General features: G+C 39.5%; 1 protein-coding gene across 3 annotated transcripts in view; it reads right to left on the reverse strand.

Annotated features, from left to right (window-relative positions):
* unm_sa1614 (un-named sa1614) overlaps window positions 1–17,930 on the reverse strand; it is a 48,331-nt gene continuing 30,401 nt past the window's right edge. For 2 of the 3 annotated variants that reach the window (XM_042341829.1, XM_007909281.2), the window contains exons 12-28: window positions 17,374–17,461; window positions 16,284–16,332; window positions 15,733–15,896; window positions 15,176–15,309; window positions 14,370–14,461; window positions 13,605–13,791; window positions 12,751–12,836; window positions 11,460–11,575; window positions 10,662–10,729; window positions 9,713–9,820; window positions 9,041–9,260; window positions 8,112–8,327; window positions 7,144–7,204; window positions 5,608–5,669; window positions 4,265–4,431; window positions 3,204–3,326; window positions 1–1,994 (exon numbers count right to left, since the gene is read on the reverse strand). In XM_042341829.1, the coding sequence (XP_042197763.1) occupies window positions 1,920–1,994; window positions 3,204–3,326; window positions 4,265–4,431; window positions 5,608–5,669; window positions 7,144–7,204; window positions 8,112–8,327; window positions 9,041–9,260; window positions 9,713–9,820; window positions 10,662–10,729; window positions 11,460–11,575; window positions 12,751–12,836; window positions 13,605–13,791; window positions 14,370–14,461; window positions 15,176–15,309; window positions 15,733–15,896; window positions 16,284–16,332; window positions 17,374–17,461 (2,016 nt within the window). In that variant the 3' untranslated portion in view covers window positions 1–1,919. The remainder of the gene's footprint in view (window positions 1,995–3,203; window positions 3,327–4,264; window positions 4,432–5,607; window positions 5,670–7,143; window positions 7,205–8,111; window positions 8,328–9,040; window positions 9,261–9,712; window positions 9,821–10,661; window positions 10,730–11,459; window positions 11,576–12,750; window positions 12,837–13,604; window positions 13,792–14,369; window positions 14,462–15,175; window positions 15,310–15,732; window positions 15,897–16,283; window positions 16,333–17,373; window positions 17,462–17,930) is intronic. The other variant, XM_042341830.1, reaches the window with a different exon arrangement.

Genomic DNA, 17,930 nt, shown 5'->3' on the forward strand with positions numbered 1-17,930 from the left:
TTACACACAATAGGCATTTATTACCATCTTTAATATCATAGACGTTTACAAATTGAACAAAGCCTTCCTTGATAAAATGGTGCAAAATAAAATCCCGAAATAAATTGCCAGAGTGCTCCGACACCCACCTGCACACACAAAGAATGCTCCACAATTTTGTGCAATCTTAAATTTTAAAGACAAAATGGTCTCACAAGGCTGATCTTAGGTGAAAAGTTTGGTCCCTCAGGCCACAGCTCAATTTGTTAATAATTGCGGGTATAATGTATTGTAAATTTTATATTGTGAAAGATGGATTAATAAAAACATTCTCCATCAGAGATTGAGGCAAGCATTTTGGAGACAGCTGTGAATTGATTGTACCCTAGTAAACGTGGTCTTCTTCTGGTGTGACCAAAACTATTTCCATTGCAGTTTCAGAAATATTGAGTGATATCAGTCAGACAATGCAAAGCGTCTCGCTTGACACAGGAACCCCAACCGTCCCAATTTCTACTGAAAATGAATAGCAACTTGCTAACTTTGGAGCAAATTTCTTGAATTCATGAGAATTAACAGCTGCTCACTCGGCCGTGACACAGTCCAGTTAATGTGGTTTGTCACACCAGTGACCCTGTTCACAGACACCAGTAACCCTGCGCAACTTGGGTGCCAAAAGAACTGCAAATTTTCACTTTATTCCAAATGAGATTTAGTGTGCAATTCACTTGTCACATACTCAAGAGGGCTGATTCTGCACACTGCATGAGCCAGCAATCAAGAATTTTGGACAGATACTTTTCTGATTGACCCATCACAGACTGCAGTATATCTGTTTGAAAATACAACCAGGAGAGGTGGGAGTTGTTCCCAGATCCCTTTCCTGATGTTACTATGTTAAACTCCACAGGGAGCTGTGGACTTCCTGATTGTTTCACTGAGAATAGACTAATCCCATCTTCAAAGGGAATCCACAGCTCATTCTCCAAGCTGATGTTAAAAGATCTTCTCCAGCCAATAACATTACTCGTGTTTTTTCCAGGATAGATAGGACCACAAACACTTTCCCTCACCACCACCGCTCCCCCATCCCTGGATGTGTGGGGAAGTTTAAATTATTTGTAAATTTAAATTATTATCCACATTATCCCATGTACACACACACACACAGTATGGTAAACAGGATTTGATCATTGCAAGTCTATTGTATTTTAAAGCTGGAGTAAATGATACTAATTATTGTTTTGGTAAATTGCTTAACATGAACATACTTTGATTACACATTTATATATATATATATTATTTTTATCACAATTTGTTTCCATGATCTGCCTTGCCTCTCGGGATGCTACTTGTGCCGTTACAGTTGACTAACTTGTACATAAGGCTCATCGTGATGTGGTCTTGTACGTTGTGTAATTGAAACCACTCAGTAACGTCATGTACTGACCATTGCCCAGCACCAGCATCTCACACCAGGCATGCTTCTCTATTGGTTCCCACCCAGTGGTGTCCGGTAACTATTGCAAATCCTCAAAGATATAAACCAAATAACATCACTAGCTGGAAATGAGATTAAAAAAAACAAATACAAGCAAATTACAGCAAGACAGTCACACTGATTAAACAGCCACCCGCCTCAAAGAACCAGGCTGGTTTGCTCCCATAGGTGATCCGTTAAGAGGAGGTACACTGAACTGACCACTTCTTGGTTTTGGTTTGGCTCCTCAGTTCTCCTCACTGGCAGACATACTTCGGCATTTGAATGGACTCTGGAATCACTCTTCACAATCATAATAGACGATTTTGCACAATGATTGCTTCCAGTGAAAATAACAGACATCTTGAGCTCCAAGGAGTAAATAATTTAGAAAGAGCAAAAAAGCTTTGCCCCCCCCCACCCTCTCCCTCAATCATCCGGAGATCAATAAGGGGGGCCATTAGCTTGTTAGCAAGTGGATAAAAGATGCTGGAAAAAGTCCTTTTCTGCAAGGCTGTCCTTCAATGTAGCCGTTCTGTCAGGACAGAGAGAAAAAAAACGATTACTACATGATAATTTATTTAGTCAGATTAATATTCTGACGTCTTGGGAGAACACTGAATTTTTTTGCTGTAACGGAGTCACACAACTGCATTTGTGCACAGTCAGCAGGTGGATTTTTTGGAGTGGATGTCATGAGTAACTGTCATTTTAACATGTCAATTTCATGACTAAGAAATGCAACTTCCATTAAGGCAAGCAAAGGTTTTGCATGTGGTAGCATGCAAAAGCTTTGCTTGCCTTAAATGATAAAACTACTAGTAGTGCAGCTAGTAGATCTTGATCTATTGTACACAATAGAATTCAATTAAAAAGTCAGTGCGAAACCTTGGGCAAGTTTCCTTACTCCACACGCCTAATAATAATCCCTCCAAAAAACCAAAAACAATAATTAAATTGGTCATTTTCAATCTACGACTGTTTGTGGGACATTGCTGTGCGCAATTGGCTGCCGCGTTCGCCCACAAATATACAGTCAATTCACTTTACAGTGTGTTCTGTGAAGCGCTTTGGGACGTCCTCCTGACGTGAAAAGCGCTATATCAAATGCAAGGATTATTATTATTATTATTATTATTATTACTTTGATGGTAATCTACCGTTTCTTTAGCTTGAAGATAACGCTTAAACTTTGATTTTTGGAAACAAGAACAACTTGCACTTAGCCTTTCATGTTGCAAAACTCTTTACAGGGATTACGTAGAATACCAAGCAAGGTAGGCAGAAGGGAGAAGGGGGGCACATGATGAAGGCACAGTCTAAGAGGTAACTTTATTTATTAGAATATTGGAGATCGTGTGAGATAAAGAGATTTGGGTACGGTGGTTGAACCCTCAGCTGCTGATGGGTGGGGGTATATAACAGCCAGTTCCATTTCCACCAGTATCTGTGTCTGGTTCACAACACAAGATTGAAATTATAAAAATCTTTTATAATCTGGCTTGAGGATGAAGGGGGTGGAGTGGGGGAGAAGTTTAGAGTACACAGCCTTATTATTAAACTAGGACTAGAGAAGGAAAGCCGTCAATGAGGATTGATTGCATTAGCCCGCAACTATTTCAGAGCTGGGAAGGAATCATGACTCAATCAAAGCCTCAAGTGCAGCAGCCAAATTGAAACATTTTAAAATGGAAGCATGTTGACATGCTTTGTTTGGCATGAGACGCATTGGATAGATACATACCCACCAGTCATGGTCATCTTCTTCAGTTACCACTATCACTTCTCCTTCTGAGAAGGTCAGCTCATCAGCATGATCTGCTGTGCAATTGTAAATGGCTCTTCCCCTGCGAATTTTGGGCTTGATCTGAAAATAGGTTCATTATTAGGATTAGTACCTGCACTAATGAATTAGCTCGCTCTTTCCCCCTCTATAATAGTGTTGATTCACCATCATCCACATAGAATTTGGAAAAGAGCAAAAAAATCATCCAGGTAGAATGGTAGTGTACCACAACGAAAGAGAGGAATTGAGAAGATACTTTACCAGGCATCCCTGGAATCAACATAGTCCCAATACTAGAAACATAAGTTATAAGACTTACAACACAAGCTGTAAGGCAATTTAACTGGAAGCAGGGGGGGCTGGGAAGGTTGATATTACAGCTAGAATGGTAGTTTCTCTACCTTAGTAATGGGGCAAATTGGTCAATTGAACTCAGCTAACTCAGAACAATTTGGATAGCAGCCATTTTGGTTTGCTGAATATAGTATCACAAACTACTGGATTCTGCTGTACAAGTTTGCAAAATAGTTCATCTTGAAAATGTGCCAAAACTTAAACTCCCTCAGCCACATTTTGAGATCAGAGAAAGACTCCAGTGGTCTTTACAATTTTAATTGGTGTTTCCAAAGTTTAATTGGGGTTGATGCCATCTCTCAAACACATAATCACATTTGTCAAGGTCTCCATCATTGAGAACAGCTGGGAGGAACAGATATGATGTACACAGCTGCTCGTGAGAGATACTGGCGTGAGAGATGAGATATTTGGGTTCTGCATGTTGTCTGCTGATAATTAAGCATTTTGATTTTATAGGATTTCACTTTTAGTTCTGACTCCATCTGTTGACAGGCTGGAGTCTCTCCACAGAATTCTTCCTTGCTTGTTCTGTGGCTTTAATGTCAATCCAAAATATCTAATGGGAATTACTGACTATTGGCAAGGCTACCAAAATTTTGATTTTTATTCAACCATATAATAGAGTATCTAGGCATTTTCAAAATCAGGTTGTTTTTCCTTACCGCAGTCATTTTACGGGGAAGTGGGACCGGGTTTCCAGGCACAGCATATGTATCATTATTTGGCTCTGTAAAGAAGGATCTTGAAGAGGTATGCCTTGGGGACCTTTGGCCGATCTCTCTGGGATGATGGAATTTTTGGGGTAAACTATAGATATCCTTCTGTAATTCTGGAACATAATGGATTCAGTCACATTACATTTATGGCATTAAAAAAAAACACAAGCAACAAATTACTTTCTGTAATAAAAACAGAAGTCGCTGGGAACACTCAGCAGGTTAGACTGCATCTATGGAGAGAGGAAAATGTATTCTCCTCTCTCCATAAATGCTGCCTGATATGCTGAGTGTTCCCAGCGACTTCTGTTTCCAGCATCTGCTGTATTTTGCCTTTTGCTAGATTACTTTCTTTGATAGGTTAAGTGTAATGGGGATTACTTTACACAGTTCTATTTTTGTTACTGTTTAGCTTTTTTTAAGCAATCATACAAGTTAGACCCCACTGCCATGAATCCTGGATGCCAGTGAACTGGACAGATTGGAAATTCCCTAAATTCCATCAGCCTAGGAGATCTGGATTTTTAAAAAATAGTCTTAATTTGAAAGGTGTTTTTCTTTAAGAATTGTGAAAAACGGCTTCCAAATTAAGAATAAATTTAAGAATCTTCCACAACAGTTTTTTTTAAAAAATGGTCTTATAAATTAATACCAGATGTAATAATGTCTGACTTCTACAATCCAAATTGTGGCCGATTTATGGTGCTGGCAAAAATGTGTTAAATATCCAATTTTGTTCAAGTAATCAGGCCAAGGGGTCAGATTAAAACATCATTGTCAGCAATGAGTTGCCAGATGACTTCTAAACAAAATCGCAGTGGATCTAACCTCGCAGTAAGGGTTATAAAAATACTACAGTGTATAATTGACTTGTCAATGAGTAGTTTCATACAATCATTGTAACCAAATTTTGGCATGAGTACCATGCCAAGATTTTTTGATACACCAGATCCCAAATTGTAGGATTATACTTTGCGTGCCAGTAGCTCTCTCTCAAACAGTATTTTCATTTTACTCCAGCAAAGCACTGGACTTGAGTATATTTACTGTAAAAAAAAATGGTATGCTTCTGTATAACTCTAGCTACAATTATTGAAAAGATTGGTTTGTCCCATCATTTCAGCTCGATTGGTAGAGTTGACCCAATTGAGGCAGCTACGAAGGGAATACAAAAAAAATTAAGATAACATTGTACAATATATTTGACACAAACGTTATATGTGTGGAACGTATATTTGAAGCCTGCTGGAGGTATGGCCAGACGCAAAGAACTGCAGTGTTATTCTTACCCGTTTCTGGTTGCTCTGGAAGAGATTGGAGACCAGGTGATATTGTTTTTGGAGACCCTAAACTGAAGGCCAAAACATAAATAATTAGATGGAATAAAGAGGAAATATTTTCTATTACCATATTGGACTGGAGAATAAAAATCTCTCCAAGGACAGAACAAAACTGAGGAATCAACAACAACAACAAAATTACATTTATATAACGCCTTTCACGTCGGGAGACAGGTCTTGAAGGAGGCAAGGGAGAGGGCGAGGTGGAGGGACTGCGGGATGGAGTTCCAGAGTGTGGGGGCAGAGTGGCAGAAGGGCCCCCACCAATGGTGGGGCAGGTGAGGCAGGGGAAGTGAAGCAGACCAGAGCCCGCTTACCGGAGGGACCAAGAGCGAGCAGGATGGTAGGGGGTTAGGAGGCCATCCGCTGATGTTCTATCAGCTTGTCTGGCAGACATCAGGGCCTGGATGAGTGCAAACCTCCTGCAGCTGAATGTGGACAAGACAGAAGCCATACTCTTTGGCTCCCGTCAAAGTCTTCACTCCTGCGGACCTAAGCTCCTCAACCTCCCTGGGCTCTCCCTCAGACGCACCGAACCAGTGTGCAATCTAGGTGTCCGGTTCGACTCCCAGCTGTCCTTCCTCCCCCCCATCCGATCCCTGATCAGGAACGACTTCCTCCACCTCTGTCACATTGCCCACCTCCGACCATACCTTACCCCAAATGCAGCCAAAACCCTCGTGCATGCACTTGTCACCTCCCGCCTGGATTACTCAAACGCACTCCTCGGCGATCTCCCCAGCTCCACTATTCAAAAAATCCAACTCGTTCAGAACTCTGCCGCCCGCATACTTACCCAGACCAAACTCCATACCCACATCGCACCAGTTCTGGCCCAGGCTCACTGGCTTCCCACCAAATGGATCGACTTCAAGATCCTCACAGTCGTGTTCAAATCCCTTCCCTCCCTGCTTCTCCGAACTCCTCACTCCCCAATCCACTACCCGGCGCTTCCGCTCGACTGGCACCAGCCTCCTCGCACCCTCCACTCCCTCATTGGGGGTTTCAGCCATCCGCCACCAAACTGTGGAACACTCTCCCTCAATCCCTCTGCCTTGCCCCCTCTCTCCCCTTTTTCCAAGCCCGCCTGAAAAACTTTCTTTTTGACTGCGCTTACGGTCACCTCTCCTCCACACCCCCCACCGGCTCAGTCAGGCTTCGCCACTGTTAAGCACTCTGAGACGCTACCCTGTGTGGAGGGCGCTATGTAAATGGTCGTTGTTGTTGTAATAATCCTTGCATTTGATATAGCGCCTTATCACGTTGTTGAGATGTCTCAAAGCGCTTCACAGAATATACTGTATTGACTGTATACTTTGTGGACGAAACACCCAATAAAACACCCTGCAAAAACATTGTGGAAAAACAATCCAGTCAAGGGTAGCAGCTGGGTGCAAATTTATTGCTTCGATGAATTTTGAAAGTAAACAAAATATGTTTGAAGATAGAGTAGCAAAATCAGGGAAAATTCAGTGAGTATCTGACCTTGATCTTGGTGAAGATATGTCCAGCACGGTAGCAGGGGGACTGGATGGTGGCGTAGAATCTAAATGTTAAACAAGCAGCTTTGGGAAATTAACAGGTTTAGACTTTATGGATTTTATACACACAATTTAGATTTCAAAATTGCAAATCCCAAACATGTGGAGCCGCAAAACAAGATTGTTTTTACATGCTGCATCACAGAGGGTCTGCGTTTGTTCCTGGGATTATCCTCGTGGAATGTCGAATGTGAGTTAGACAGCCACAAAAGGTATTGAACTGAAGTCCAACAGTTCCCAACATGAAGGGAGGAAGAATAGACCCTCAGGCTGCTTCTTGCACAACTCCTTGCACACCTGGCCTCAGAGTGACAGATCTGAGCAAAGCATCTGTTTGCAGGGAAATGTCACATTGTAAGTGTTATAGGAAACTTAAAAGGTAGGAGTCATTCATTTTAATATTGGTTCAGAAATTACTTGACCTTTGGTTAGTTAATAACTTTCTACTGTGGAGGTGATACCAAACAGGTCACCAGCAGCATTGTATTCATCAAGAAGTTTGAAACACAGCAATTACTTATCCCAATTAAATCTTATCTAATCCAAAAGTGAATAAAATGCCAGCTGCTGAGGCTTGGGGAGGTTCACACATATTGTGGTATATTTAAAGCCACAATTCAGTCAAGCTCTATTGATGAGAAATGATTTGTTGTTTTGGTATCGCTCCCAAATAGGGGCTGAATGGCCCTCTTCCCTGCTGAGATGAGGAATATATGTCAGTTCTTAAACTGTTACTGAAGCTCAGAAATTATTGATAAATCAGTTATAAAAGTTCACAAATGGAAGAATTGTTACTTGTACAATGCATCAATGCGTTGCCAAAGCCTATGAGACTATATCAGATTCACTGCCTTCAGGAGAGGAAATGAAACGGCGGGGAAAAAATAGAAAATATAAAAATTAGCTACCTACCAGTTCCAAGAAACATACCAAATGAGATTTGCTTGCGGTTCCGAGGACTGTGAGGTACAGCAGGTGTGGGTTCTGACAAGGTCCGCTTGTGTTTGGTTATCAGGGGTGGCGGGGGTGGCTGCTTCTTAGGTGATAGACTGATAGAGGGCGAAGCGGCAAAACTGACAGCAGCAAGAGGCACAGGTGGAGGTGGCGGAGGAGGTGGGACACTTGGGGCTGAAACAGCAACATGGCAAGTACCATTTGAATTAATCTCAGTACAGGATTTAGATTTTTATTACGTTTATTAGAATTGCAACACTTTCACCTCGACTCCATAACGTAACTAAGTAAGTCACTGAATATTCCATTATTCTGAGTTCAGTAGCTGATATTTAAGATTCAATAGAACTATTGTGTACAAAGGCACCCCTTTATCTCTCCAACCTCCTCTCTCCTCACAACACTTCCCGCTGCCTCCACTCTACTGGTTCCGGCCACTTCCTTGTCCCTTGAATCCTCCGCTCCATCATTGGCAGCCATGCTTCAGCTACTATACTCCCAAGCTATGGAACTCCCTCCCTCAATCCCTTCGCCATGCCCCCTTTCCCCATTTTTAGTTTTCACCTGAGGACCTTCCTCTTCGACCATGCCTATGGTCCCCTTCCCCCTCCCCCTGGCTTGGCATCAGGCTCCATAATTCTTAAGCGCTCTGGGACTCCGCCTAGCGTGGAAGGCGCTATATAAATGAAAGTTGTTGTTGTTGAGACATCTCAAGCACTTCACAGAATATACTGTAGGTGAATTGGCTGTATATCTTGTGGGCAAAACACGCAGACAATTTCATCCAGCAGTGTCCCACAAACAGTCAGGAATGAAGTGACCAAATTATTATTATTATTTATTTATTTTAAAAGGATAATCGATCCTCCAATCGACTATATTCGAACCTCGGATTGGGATTCTAGGAGGAGGCGGTGGACCATCGGATGAAGGAGAGAATACTTGAGAGTCCATACTTCGTGACTGGTTGAACAGGTCATGTCTGCGCTCTTGTGACAAGTAGGCCATCTCTCTGCTGATGGCCTTGTCCCGGCCCACAGATGGTGTGCTGACAGCCTGATAGCAGCTGTAAGGCCGAGGGGTCCGCTCTTTCTTAACAGGTCCCAGCTATTGGAACAAAAAGAATGCAATGTTTACATTATTTTTTTTTGAACCAAATCAGTACCCCTTGTAGAGGCCTGCTTCACTTACAGTGTGGGTGTACTGTGGGCCCTTGCTAACTAGACACACAGTACTCCCAGCTTCCAATGCTCCCATTAGATATCGCCACATATTAGAGCCCTCGGACCAACCAATTTGGATACTAAAACATTTTTTGCTGCTCATCATTGAAAACTACGCCTGCTAAGGATACTACAAATAAAATTTCAGTCTTATCATACTTTTCCTCACGATTTACAGAGGAGAATATTTCCCCATTTCAACTGCAGAAAGAGAGTGGGAGATTGAGCAGGATGGGAGAAAGTGTTCGGAGAGAAATAAGCAAAGCTGCAGTCAAAGAGCAAAACATGAAGCGGTGGAGCCAAATCAAAATAGCTATACAAACCAAAAGAACTCACCTTTTCATCTAGATCATCGTCACTCTCAAATAGGTCATCTTGCCGTAGTCGCCATTCATACTCCACGTGCATGTGCAAATTAAATTGGTTCAATTTTGCCTGAGATAGCTTTAATACAAACAGCACAAGATTAAAATGAAGCAATAAATTACTGCGTGGTAATGTGACAAGTGTTAGGACATGGTAAACTCAAGGATATAAAAGACTCAAAGAAGGTAAGATTCTTCACTTAATTATTCTTGTTTCAATTTATCCTGATTTTCTTCTCATCTTACCCCTCCAGAAGGCAGTGTTGCTGATTGACGCTGATTTATGGTGCCAATAAGAATTTTTTTTTCATGTTCAAACATCTATTCCTCATTCATATCGGCCTGGTTAGTGAATGATAAACTAGCTGACAGCTGAACCTTATTCAGTCTTTATACATCATATAATAATCCTTGCATTTGATATTGCGCTTTATCATCTCAAAGTGAATTGACTGTATATTTTGTGGGCGAAATACAGCAGCCAACTGTGCACAGCACTGTCCCACAAACAGTCGTGAATTGAGTGACCGAATTATATTATATTTTTTAAAAATTCCTCCCAGAAAAGCAAGTCACCAATCGACTAACAACCGCTTATATACTGGCACAGGCACAATGGGCATCAGTGCACATTTATTTCCTCTATTTTAACATCTGCACCCACTCTCTGCCCAAGTGGGTAACTGGATTGAAACTGGCTCCTCCCTGTCCCCATGTCTCAGAACACATCCTGGAGTGCGTTCACCAACTGAGCAATTCAATCAAAGAAATTATTTTTAAAATCCCAGAGAATCATTCTCATTATGTTAATGTTATTAATGTTAATTTCTTTGTCAACTTTGACTTGAATTGACAAGCTGGGGCAGGGCAAAGAATATTAATCTCCGTTATATGTAGTAAAAGCTTGGTCTACTTCATACCAGCTCTTCACAGTTGTGGTTTTTCAGTCTCCGAGCAATGTCCATGGCAGTCTCTCCATCTTCATTGGCTGGTACAGGATCAAACATTAAAAAAGTGAATAAAAGGGTGTACAACAGAGATCATGTTACAGAGTGAGTGCATTTTATGTGATGGCATCACTCTGTTCAGACACCCATAGACTGAAAAAACATTCTGGCCTAAATTACAATTTGTAAATTGTAAACTGTGAAAGGGCAGGTTTTAATTCCATTTCCCGCTGGGACTTTGGATTCTACCTCGCAACATAAAAATGGCAGAATCCCAGCACTCAGAAACCAGTTCAGAACTGGTTCTGTTCAATCAGTTTTCAAGTAGTCAACAATATAAACAGGGCACTGATTAATGATCAGAATAGTGCAAGTGTTAAGAGTAAGCAGTTGGAAAGATTTCCCCTTTAACGATAATAATGAGAAGCTTGAGACATTTTTTAAAACAAAATTTGGTCTGACACGTGTGGAAACCCATTACCATGCTTAAGCGTATCCAAACCAAATTGAGATTTCTATGCATCCCACCCACAAATCTCAGAGATAGATTGTTGGAATGGAATGCGCACTCTCTCCTGGAGAGAGACATGCTCTGCGGAAAAAGTCAAATCGCCTGCTTACATCTGACCCATGTATACTCTTATCATTTTGAAACAAACTCCTGACTTCTGACTGCTTAAGAGACACTCATCAAAAGTCATATATTACAACAATACAAATGCACTTCTCAGAATGCTAAAACAAATTGCACTCAAACTATGAAGTACTTACGGATACTGGCATTGGCCTTGGCTCTCAGAAGCAATTTGAGACATTCTGTTTTATTGAACAAACAGGAATAGTGAACAGCTGTGTTTCCTTTCACTGTCTGCTTCATGAGATTTCCACTAGAAGACAAAAAGAAAATTCCTCAAATATTCCGTGCTCATTGTCCCAAGACAAAGAGCTCACTAAAATGAATGATTTTTAATAATAATAATCCTTGCATTTGATTTTGAGATGTCTCAAAGGGCTTCACAGTAAAATGAATTTATTGTATATTTTGGAAAGTAAAGCACAAATGCTCTACTTCATAATACTCTTAGCTCAATTGACTGTGATCAAGACTTCTTTAATTCATTCCTTCAGAAAAAGTTGAAGTTGTTTCCCCACTTCAGTTTTCATTGAAACAATTGATGAAAAAGAAGCAAAAACCTCTAACTGCTTGCTTCTTATTATATATGAAAAATTGAGTGGATATAAAGATATTGCAGTTTTGGTTCTTTCTTATAATCTTATTCGCAATTCTTGTAAAAAAAAATGTAACATCTTCTCAATATCGTTAGACTGAATATTTGCCCACAAAATATATGGTCGATTCACAGTATATCCTGTGAAATGTTTTGAGACGTCTCGAAGACTTGATAAGATGCTATATCAAATGTAAAGATTATTATTATTTCTGATACTTGGAGGAGTCTAGTGCAGGTTGTTCTAAGCAGTTACTATCATGCTGTCTCTCACCGTTCCTAATGACATAATCTTCTGAAGAGGGTTTATATCTTCGCCAAAATAGCCACTATTTTCCCCCTTCCCTTTCCAAACAAGCATCACAATTCTAGTAGCGACAAAATTGCTGATTCTAGTAGATAATCTTAATTCAGGATACAATCCGAAGGGATTGCTAGGATGCTATACAAAATAGCATCTCCAGAACTTCCCAGTAAAAATGGGTACAACAACAATAACAAATTACATTTGGATAGCGCCTTTCACATCAGGGGAACATCCCAAGGTAAAACTTATGACACTGCAATATACTTCTGTTCAACTAAAAGAGATCTATCTGTAAGTCAATAATTTAGCTCTATCCCCAACTGCAATTTCTGTTCTTCAACAACAACAATAACAAATTACACTTGTATAACGCCTTTCATGTCAGGCGGACAACCCAAAGCTCTTCATTAGAGAACGGATTTTCTTTTGTAGTTGACAGTGGATGTTAGTAATATATTGGTGTTAGTAATATATTTCCTACAATGATGATTTATCACAAATAGGTAGATGTGCAAATGTAATTTACCAGTTGTGCACAAGAAAGTCCACAATGTGTAAGGAGGTCCGATCGGCTAGCTGTACAGCAAGATGAAGAGCAGTCTCTCCTGGTTCCTATAAATTAAGCATACACAGACAAGGGTTTAAAACACAATCAGTGAACATCATTACAATAATGTCATTGTTTTTCGCCTCTGGATTCGTTTGATTATATTTTTGTGCTCGTCAAGGGACATGTTATGAAAATTATAGCATTTTCATTTCAGGCATCCAGTGTCAGAATTAAGCACTCCCAGGTCAGGTAATAACTCTCTCTCTCTGCTCAACAAGTCCCACCCACAATCAGCATTGCAGACACAATAGGGTCACAGTTAATTTAGAGCAATGGTGACCAACCTGTGACCTCGCATGGGTCCGTCAAGTAGTACATGCACATGAGCCTGGCGAGTCCGTATTCGATCAGTAGTGATCAGTTTTTCCTCGATTGAATATTTCTTGATTAATGGGATAAATCAAGAAATATTCAATCAAGAAAATTAATTTTGTTGGTCAAGATGAGTGATTTAGGTCACTAAATCTATATCTAAATCACTGATATGGAGGTTGCTCCTTAAAATTCAACTGCAGAATAAGATATCTAAGGGATTCTTGACTACTGGATTTGGCAAACAATGATTATACAGTCAAACACTTGCATAACAGTTAACTAATGACACAGCGTAAAAATAATTAACATATTTAATAGAATATTCACCAAGTAGATTTTTTTGTATATACAGCATTTTGAATTTTAAATTATTTTAGAAAAATGAAACAGTACACGTCATATTCCAAAGGAGCATTCAAACACAGCCCATTTTACCTGGTCAGCGTCATCCTTACCTGGAGAAATGATGGCAGTGATTCACTAAGATTGACCTTTTCTGCATAGATCTGAATCAGTGCAAATATATCCTTGCATTTCACAGCATAGTACAAATCATTCAACTTTGACGCAGGCGTGCCACTTATCTGTTTCACGTATAGACGATCCACATATTTTGCGACAATGTAATCTTTCCTTACATTCCTTTAAAACATAGATTAAGATGAATTTAGATTGGGGTAAAGATCTGTTGAAATGAGAACGGAGGACAAATATCCAAATTTCATTGACATTGATATTGAAAAGGCATGACTGGACCTGTGTAATGGCATTGCACAGATGCTTGGTCAGGCTGTATCCCCTTCAGTGAAAAATAAACCTAATTATTGTTCAGCACAAAACAAATAAATACAGTATCATACATATAGGATAATAGGTTTTACAGGAGTGGACTCATCCAGTTCCAGATATCAAGGAGTTTATCACAGGGCAGGAAAGAAAAATCGGGAGCTCCATGCACTACTGGAGGCCGGTGCAGAGTATGCCGTTAGCCATCTCTTTCAGCCAGAGAAAGATGCATTATGTGGTTGTAGGCAAAGGGGAAGGAAGAACATTTAAGTTGAAGGAAAGTACAAACAGCATTTTTACCCTCAATATTTAATGTTTTGTTACATTTACTTCTTTTCTCTTGAAATAAATACAAGGTAAGGGTGATGTGTAAACATGAACATGTGTAATCTGTAAATGAATATCGATGTTTGTGTTTCTTATTTACTACTCACATGGCGCTGTCTGTACTTGGTTTTAATGATAAATTTGGGAGATTTGCTTCCATAAATTCATTAAATCCAGAATTTCCAACATTCTTTGCCAGCTGGAAAATAAACACAAAGGTCACACATTCAAATGCAAGGAATATTATTATTATTATTATTAAGGTCACAAATTCATTAACACAAACCCTGCATAAACTGATCTGAGGCAGGTTAAAGCTGTACTCCCAAATTCCTTGCTACAGAAATTTATTCACACAGCACCACATTTCTCACATCAACAATCTTTAAGATGAAATCCAGGTGTTCTTTCATAAGAACCAGAGAAGACACACTGTCAAATTATCCTAAAGTTCGGATTGGATTTGCACATTAGCCCTTTGAGGATTTAAGGGGAAATCCCACATAATTTGTATTTCCCTAAAATTATTTAAAGGATAGAAAAAATTATAGCCAATTTATACCAAAACAAAGGAAAATAGAACATTCCAACATATTCCACTAAAGTATGGAAAGATTGTAGTTGCCTATTATGCTTGGGTGAAAGGCAGGAATGTTGCATTGCGGCTAAGGATCAGCTATTTTTAAGGATATAAAACCTACCATAGATTTACTTTGGGTTTTGAATTAAGATACAGCACTTCATTCACTAAAATAGTAGAATGATAATTATCGCAACAAATTTGATTTGAAAGGCGACATTTCTCACCATAGCATGTGTACGTGCAGTGGAGCCCTGTTATAACATGGTGAGATTCCATAAAGATCCCATAACAGTGATTTAACAGGATGGTTGTAATTACAAAAAATCTTACCAAGAGGTCAGAAGTTCCAAGTTTGTCCAGTGAGAGGGACTGGATTCGGGAGTAATGCACTCCCAGCTCCCGGTGAATCCCAGAACATTCTATACATATCAGAATTCCTAAATTGGTAGAAATCCAAGTTGGTCCTGTAAAGAAAGTGTATGCAGTGATATTTGATGTCTTTCATCAGCTTTTGAAATTTTTTTGCATTCACTATGACACAATAAAACAGGGAATAAAGCAATAGACAGAATTGCTTGTTGCATCATACAGGGGCAGGAAAAGTTGACAGTAACTTTTGAATGCTTCTGTGCTTGTTGTAGCGGAAGAAATAAAACAGTGATCTCCAAAAAAACATTTAAATTTGATTGAGATACAGATTACACACAATATTGTTCCATGGCCCCAAGCACTCTACCTAAATTAAAATCTGTTAAGAGAATCCTTTACCACACCAGTGCACGTTCACTGTTTAACAAGCTCTGTACCCTTTTGCACAAACACCAATGCAAAACACACAAACTAAAGCAGTATGACTCAACTTCACTTTCTCACTGCAATCTTCTCACCTGCTGCTCCACAGTCACAGCAATCGCTGTTTCCAGGCATGTGTTGGACATCGTCAATGATTGCTTTAGTTAGGTCTTCAATGCTGTTCTCTCCACCACTGTGCTCTGCATGGAAAGCCATGTTTAGAGCTTCCTGCTTGCAATTAGTTAGAACTGATATCCACCTGGATATAAAATGCAAACAATTATGACAGTAGATACAACAGTGATTGAAGTCACCATTTAGTGCTGACCAGTAGGTTGCAGGTAGGATCTATTCCCATTCTGTGCTCAGTGATCTGATCTCACCAAGGCCAGTAATTGGTTTGCGGAAATTAGTCTTTGTACTGCAATTACTATTTCCAAAAAAAAATCAAAGTAAACTGCAGGCTATATTTGGGAAAGCGCTGAGTGCTATAAACACACTCTCGGGGTTAGATGATTGTGTAAATCCAAACTTGGCTCTCACAGTATGACATTATTTGAATTGGAATACGCAACAGCTCTGAAATTTTCCCAAGTATTTCATTATCTACGCTCAACCATCCATAATTAGACCACTTTCTACTCACGCCATGCAATCCTGTTCATCCTCTGCCAGAAAGTGATATGTGCGATTATCTGAAACACAATAAAATATATTGTACCAATCATTGCCATCTTTTATTTTAGAAGTCATTGTCTTAAAACTACAAAATACCAGACGTAGTTACAAACATTCATCTGGTCCTTCGTATGAAAATAAAAGTTGTTTAAACAAAACTATCACATTACACTGAAAAAAATATTGACTGTTAACAGCAATCATTTGAGAAATGGCATGAATTGTACTTTCCCTCCTGAGACAGACAGTAATTCATGGCTCAGTCACTCCAGAATTCTATGGCTGGCTTACCTTTGAGAAATAAATATACTACTGACCTACATGAAGTAAACTCTGTAATGAAAGGCAAGACAACTTCAAGTTCAATTTGTGTTAGAATGTTTCTCTTAAAAATAGGTTACACTTCAACAAATGTGATATTTGACCCAAATTTATGTCCCCAAATAGCAAGCCTATGAATATTCTGTCCTCGGAGTTGATCCTCCCTTCCATCTTATGTTTTATAGGCTTCCACATTTATTTACAGATTATTCAGTGAGATTGTTTTATCAGTTTCCATCACCTGCTACAAGGCAAGTTTCTACTTAACAGTTTACTTTCTTGAGATCTGATTTTTATATTTCCACCAATTATTTTTCCTCTATTCCTTTTGCCTTCTTGCCCTCACCCAAGACATTGTGCCATGAAAGTACCATGGAAGTATAGTTCTAAGTACACCCTCTAATGTCAGAAAGTGATGTTATCTTAAGAGTCTAAAGTTGTTCTTAATAGTTATTTGCCAGCTGTCAGGGGAGATTGTGTTGCGATTGCAATTTTGTTCAGTGGGGATCTCGTGACAGCAGACACGTACAGCAGATGGTGTACTGAAATCAACAATCTGTGGTGATAGAATTATAGAAGTATTTGTGAATTTAAAAACTTCGAGCTATAAAGACAACATTTATAAAAGGCTGGTAAGCCAATACTAAACATTTATACCAATCAACATTATGGAGTGATGGACAGCACAGAATTCACACGCACAAACTGAGGAAATAAATCAAAATGGCAGCACATACGTGAGATGAGGTCAAAGCATTTTTTATCCTCCAAATTGGGCTTCACCTGACAGGTCAGGAGGTTGAGCTTTGCTGGTTGTCGGTTGGGCTAAATGAAACAAAAGATAAACACCAAGACTGAAAAAATCTGAATTATTACACCTGTATATCAGTTTATATCCATCAACCCCTAGTATCAGCAACAAGACGTAGTTCAGATAGAGAAGTAAAACCTAAGTCAATAAATGGTGTACTTTGGTGTAAATAGCTAAAGAATTGGGGGTCGAAATTCCAGTAGCCGTACACTACTTAAATAAAGGGATCTGGATGATAATCCCATATAAATTTGCTCATCAAACTTTTAACGTATGAATTGTGTTTTTCAGTGTTAGTCTCTGACACAGTGAGGAAGAGACCAATAACCTCTATCCCTTTACTCTGGAGACAAACATACCATCATTGGAACCAATCTCTTTCCCTCTCAAACATGTATGGAATGCATGGCCATTCAAGCAAGTGAGCAAACATAACAGAAAAGGTTGGAAATCAGAAAATATAAACACACTACATAGCACCCC

The sequence above is a fragment of the Callorhinchus milii genome, unplaced genomic scaffold (assembly GCF_018977255.1).
Source record: "Callorhinchus milii isolate IMCB2004 unplaced genomic scaffold, IMCB_Cmil_1.0 Scaffold18, whole genome shotgun sequence".
Lineage (NCBI taxonomy): Eukaryota > Metazoa > Chordata > Chondrichthyes > Chimaeriformes > Callorhinchidae > Callorhinchus > Callorhinchus milii.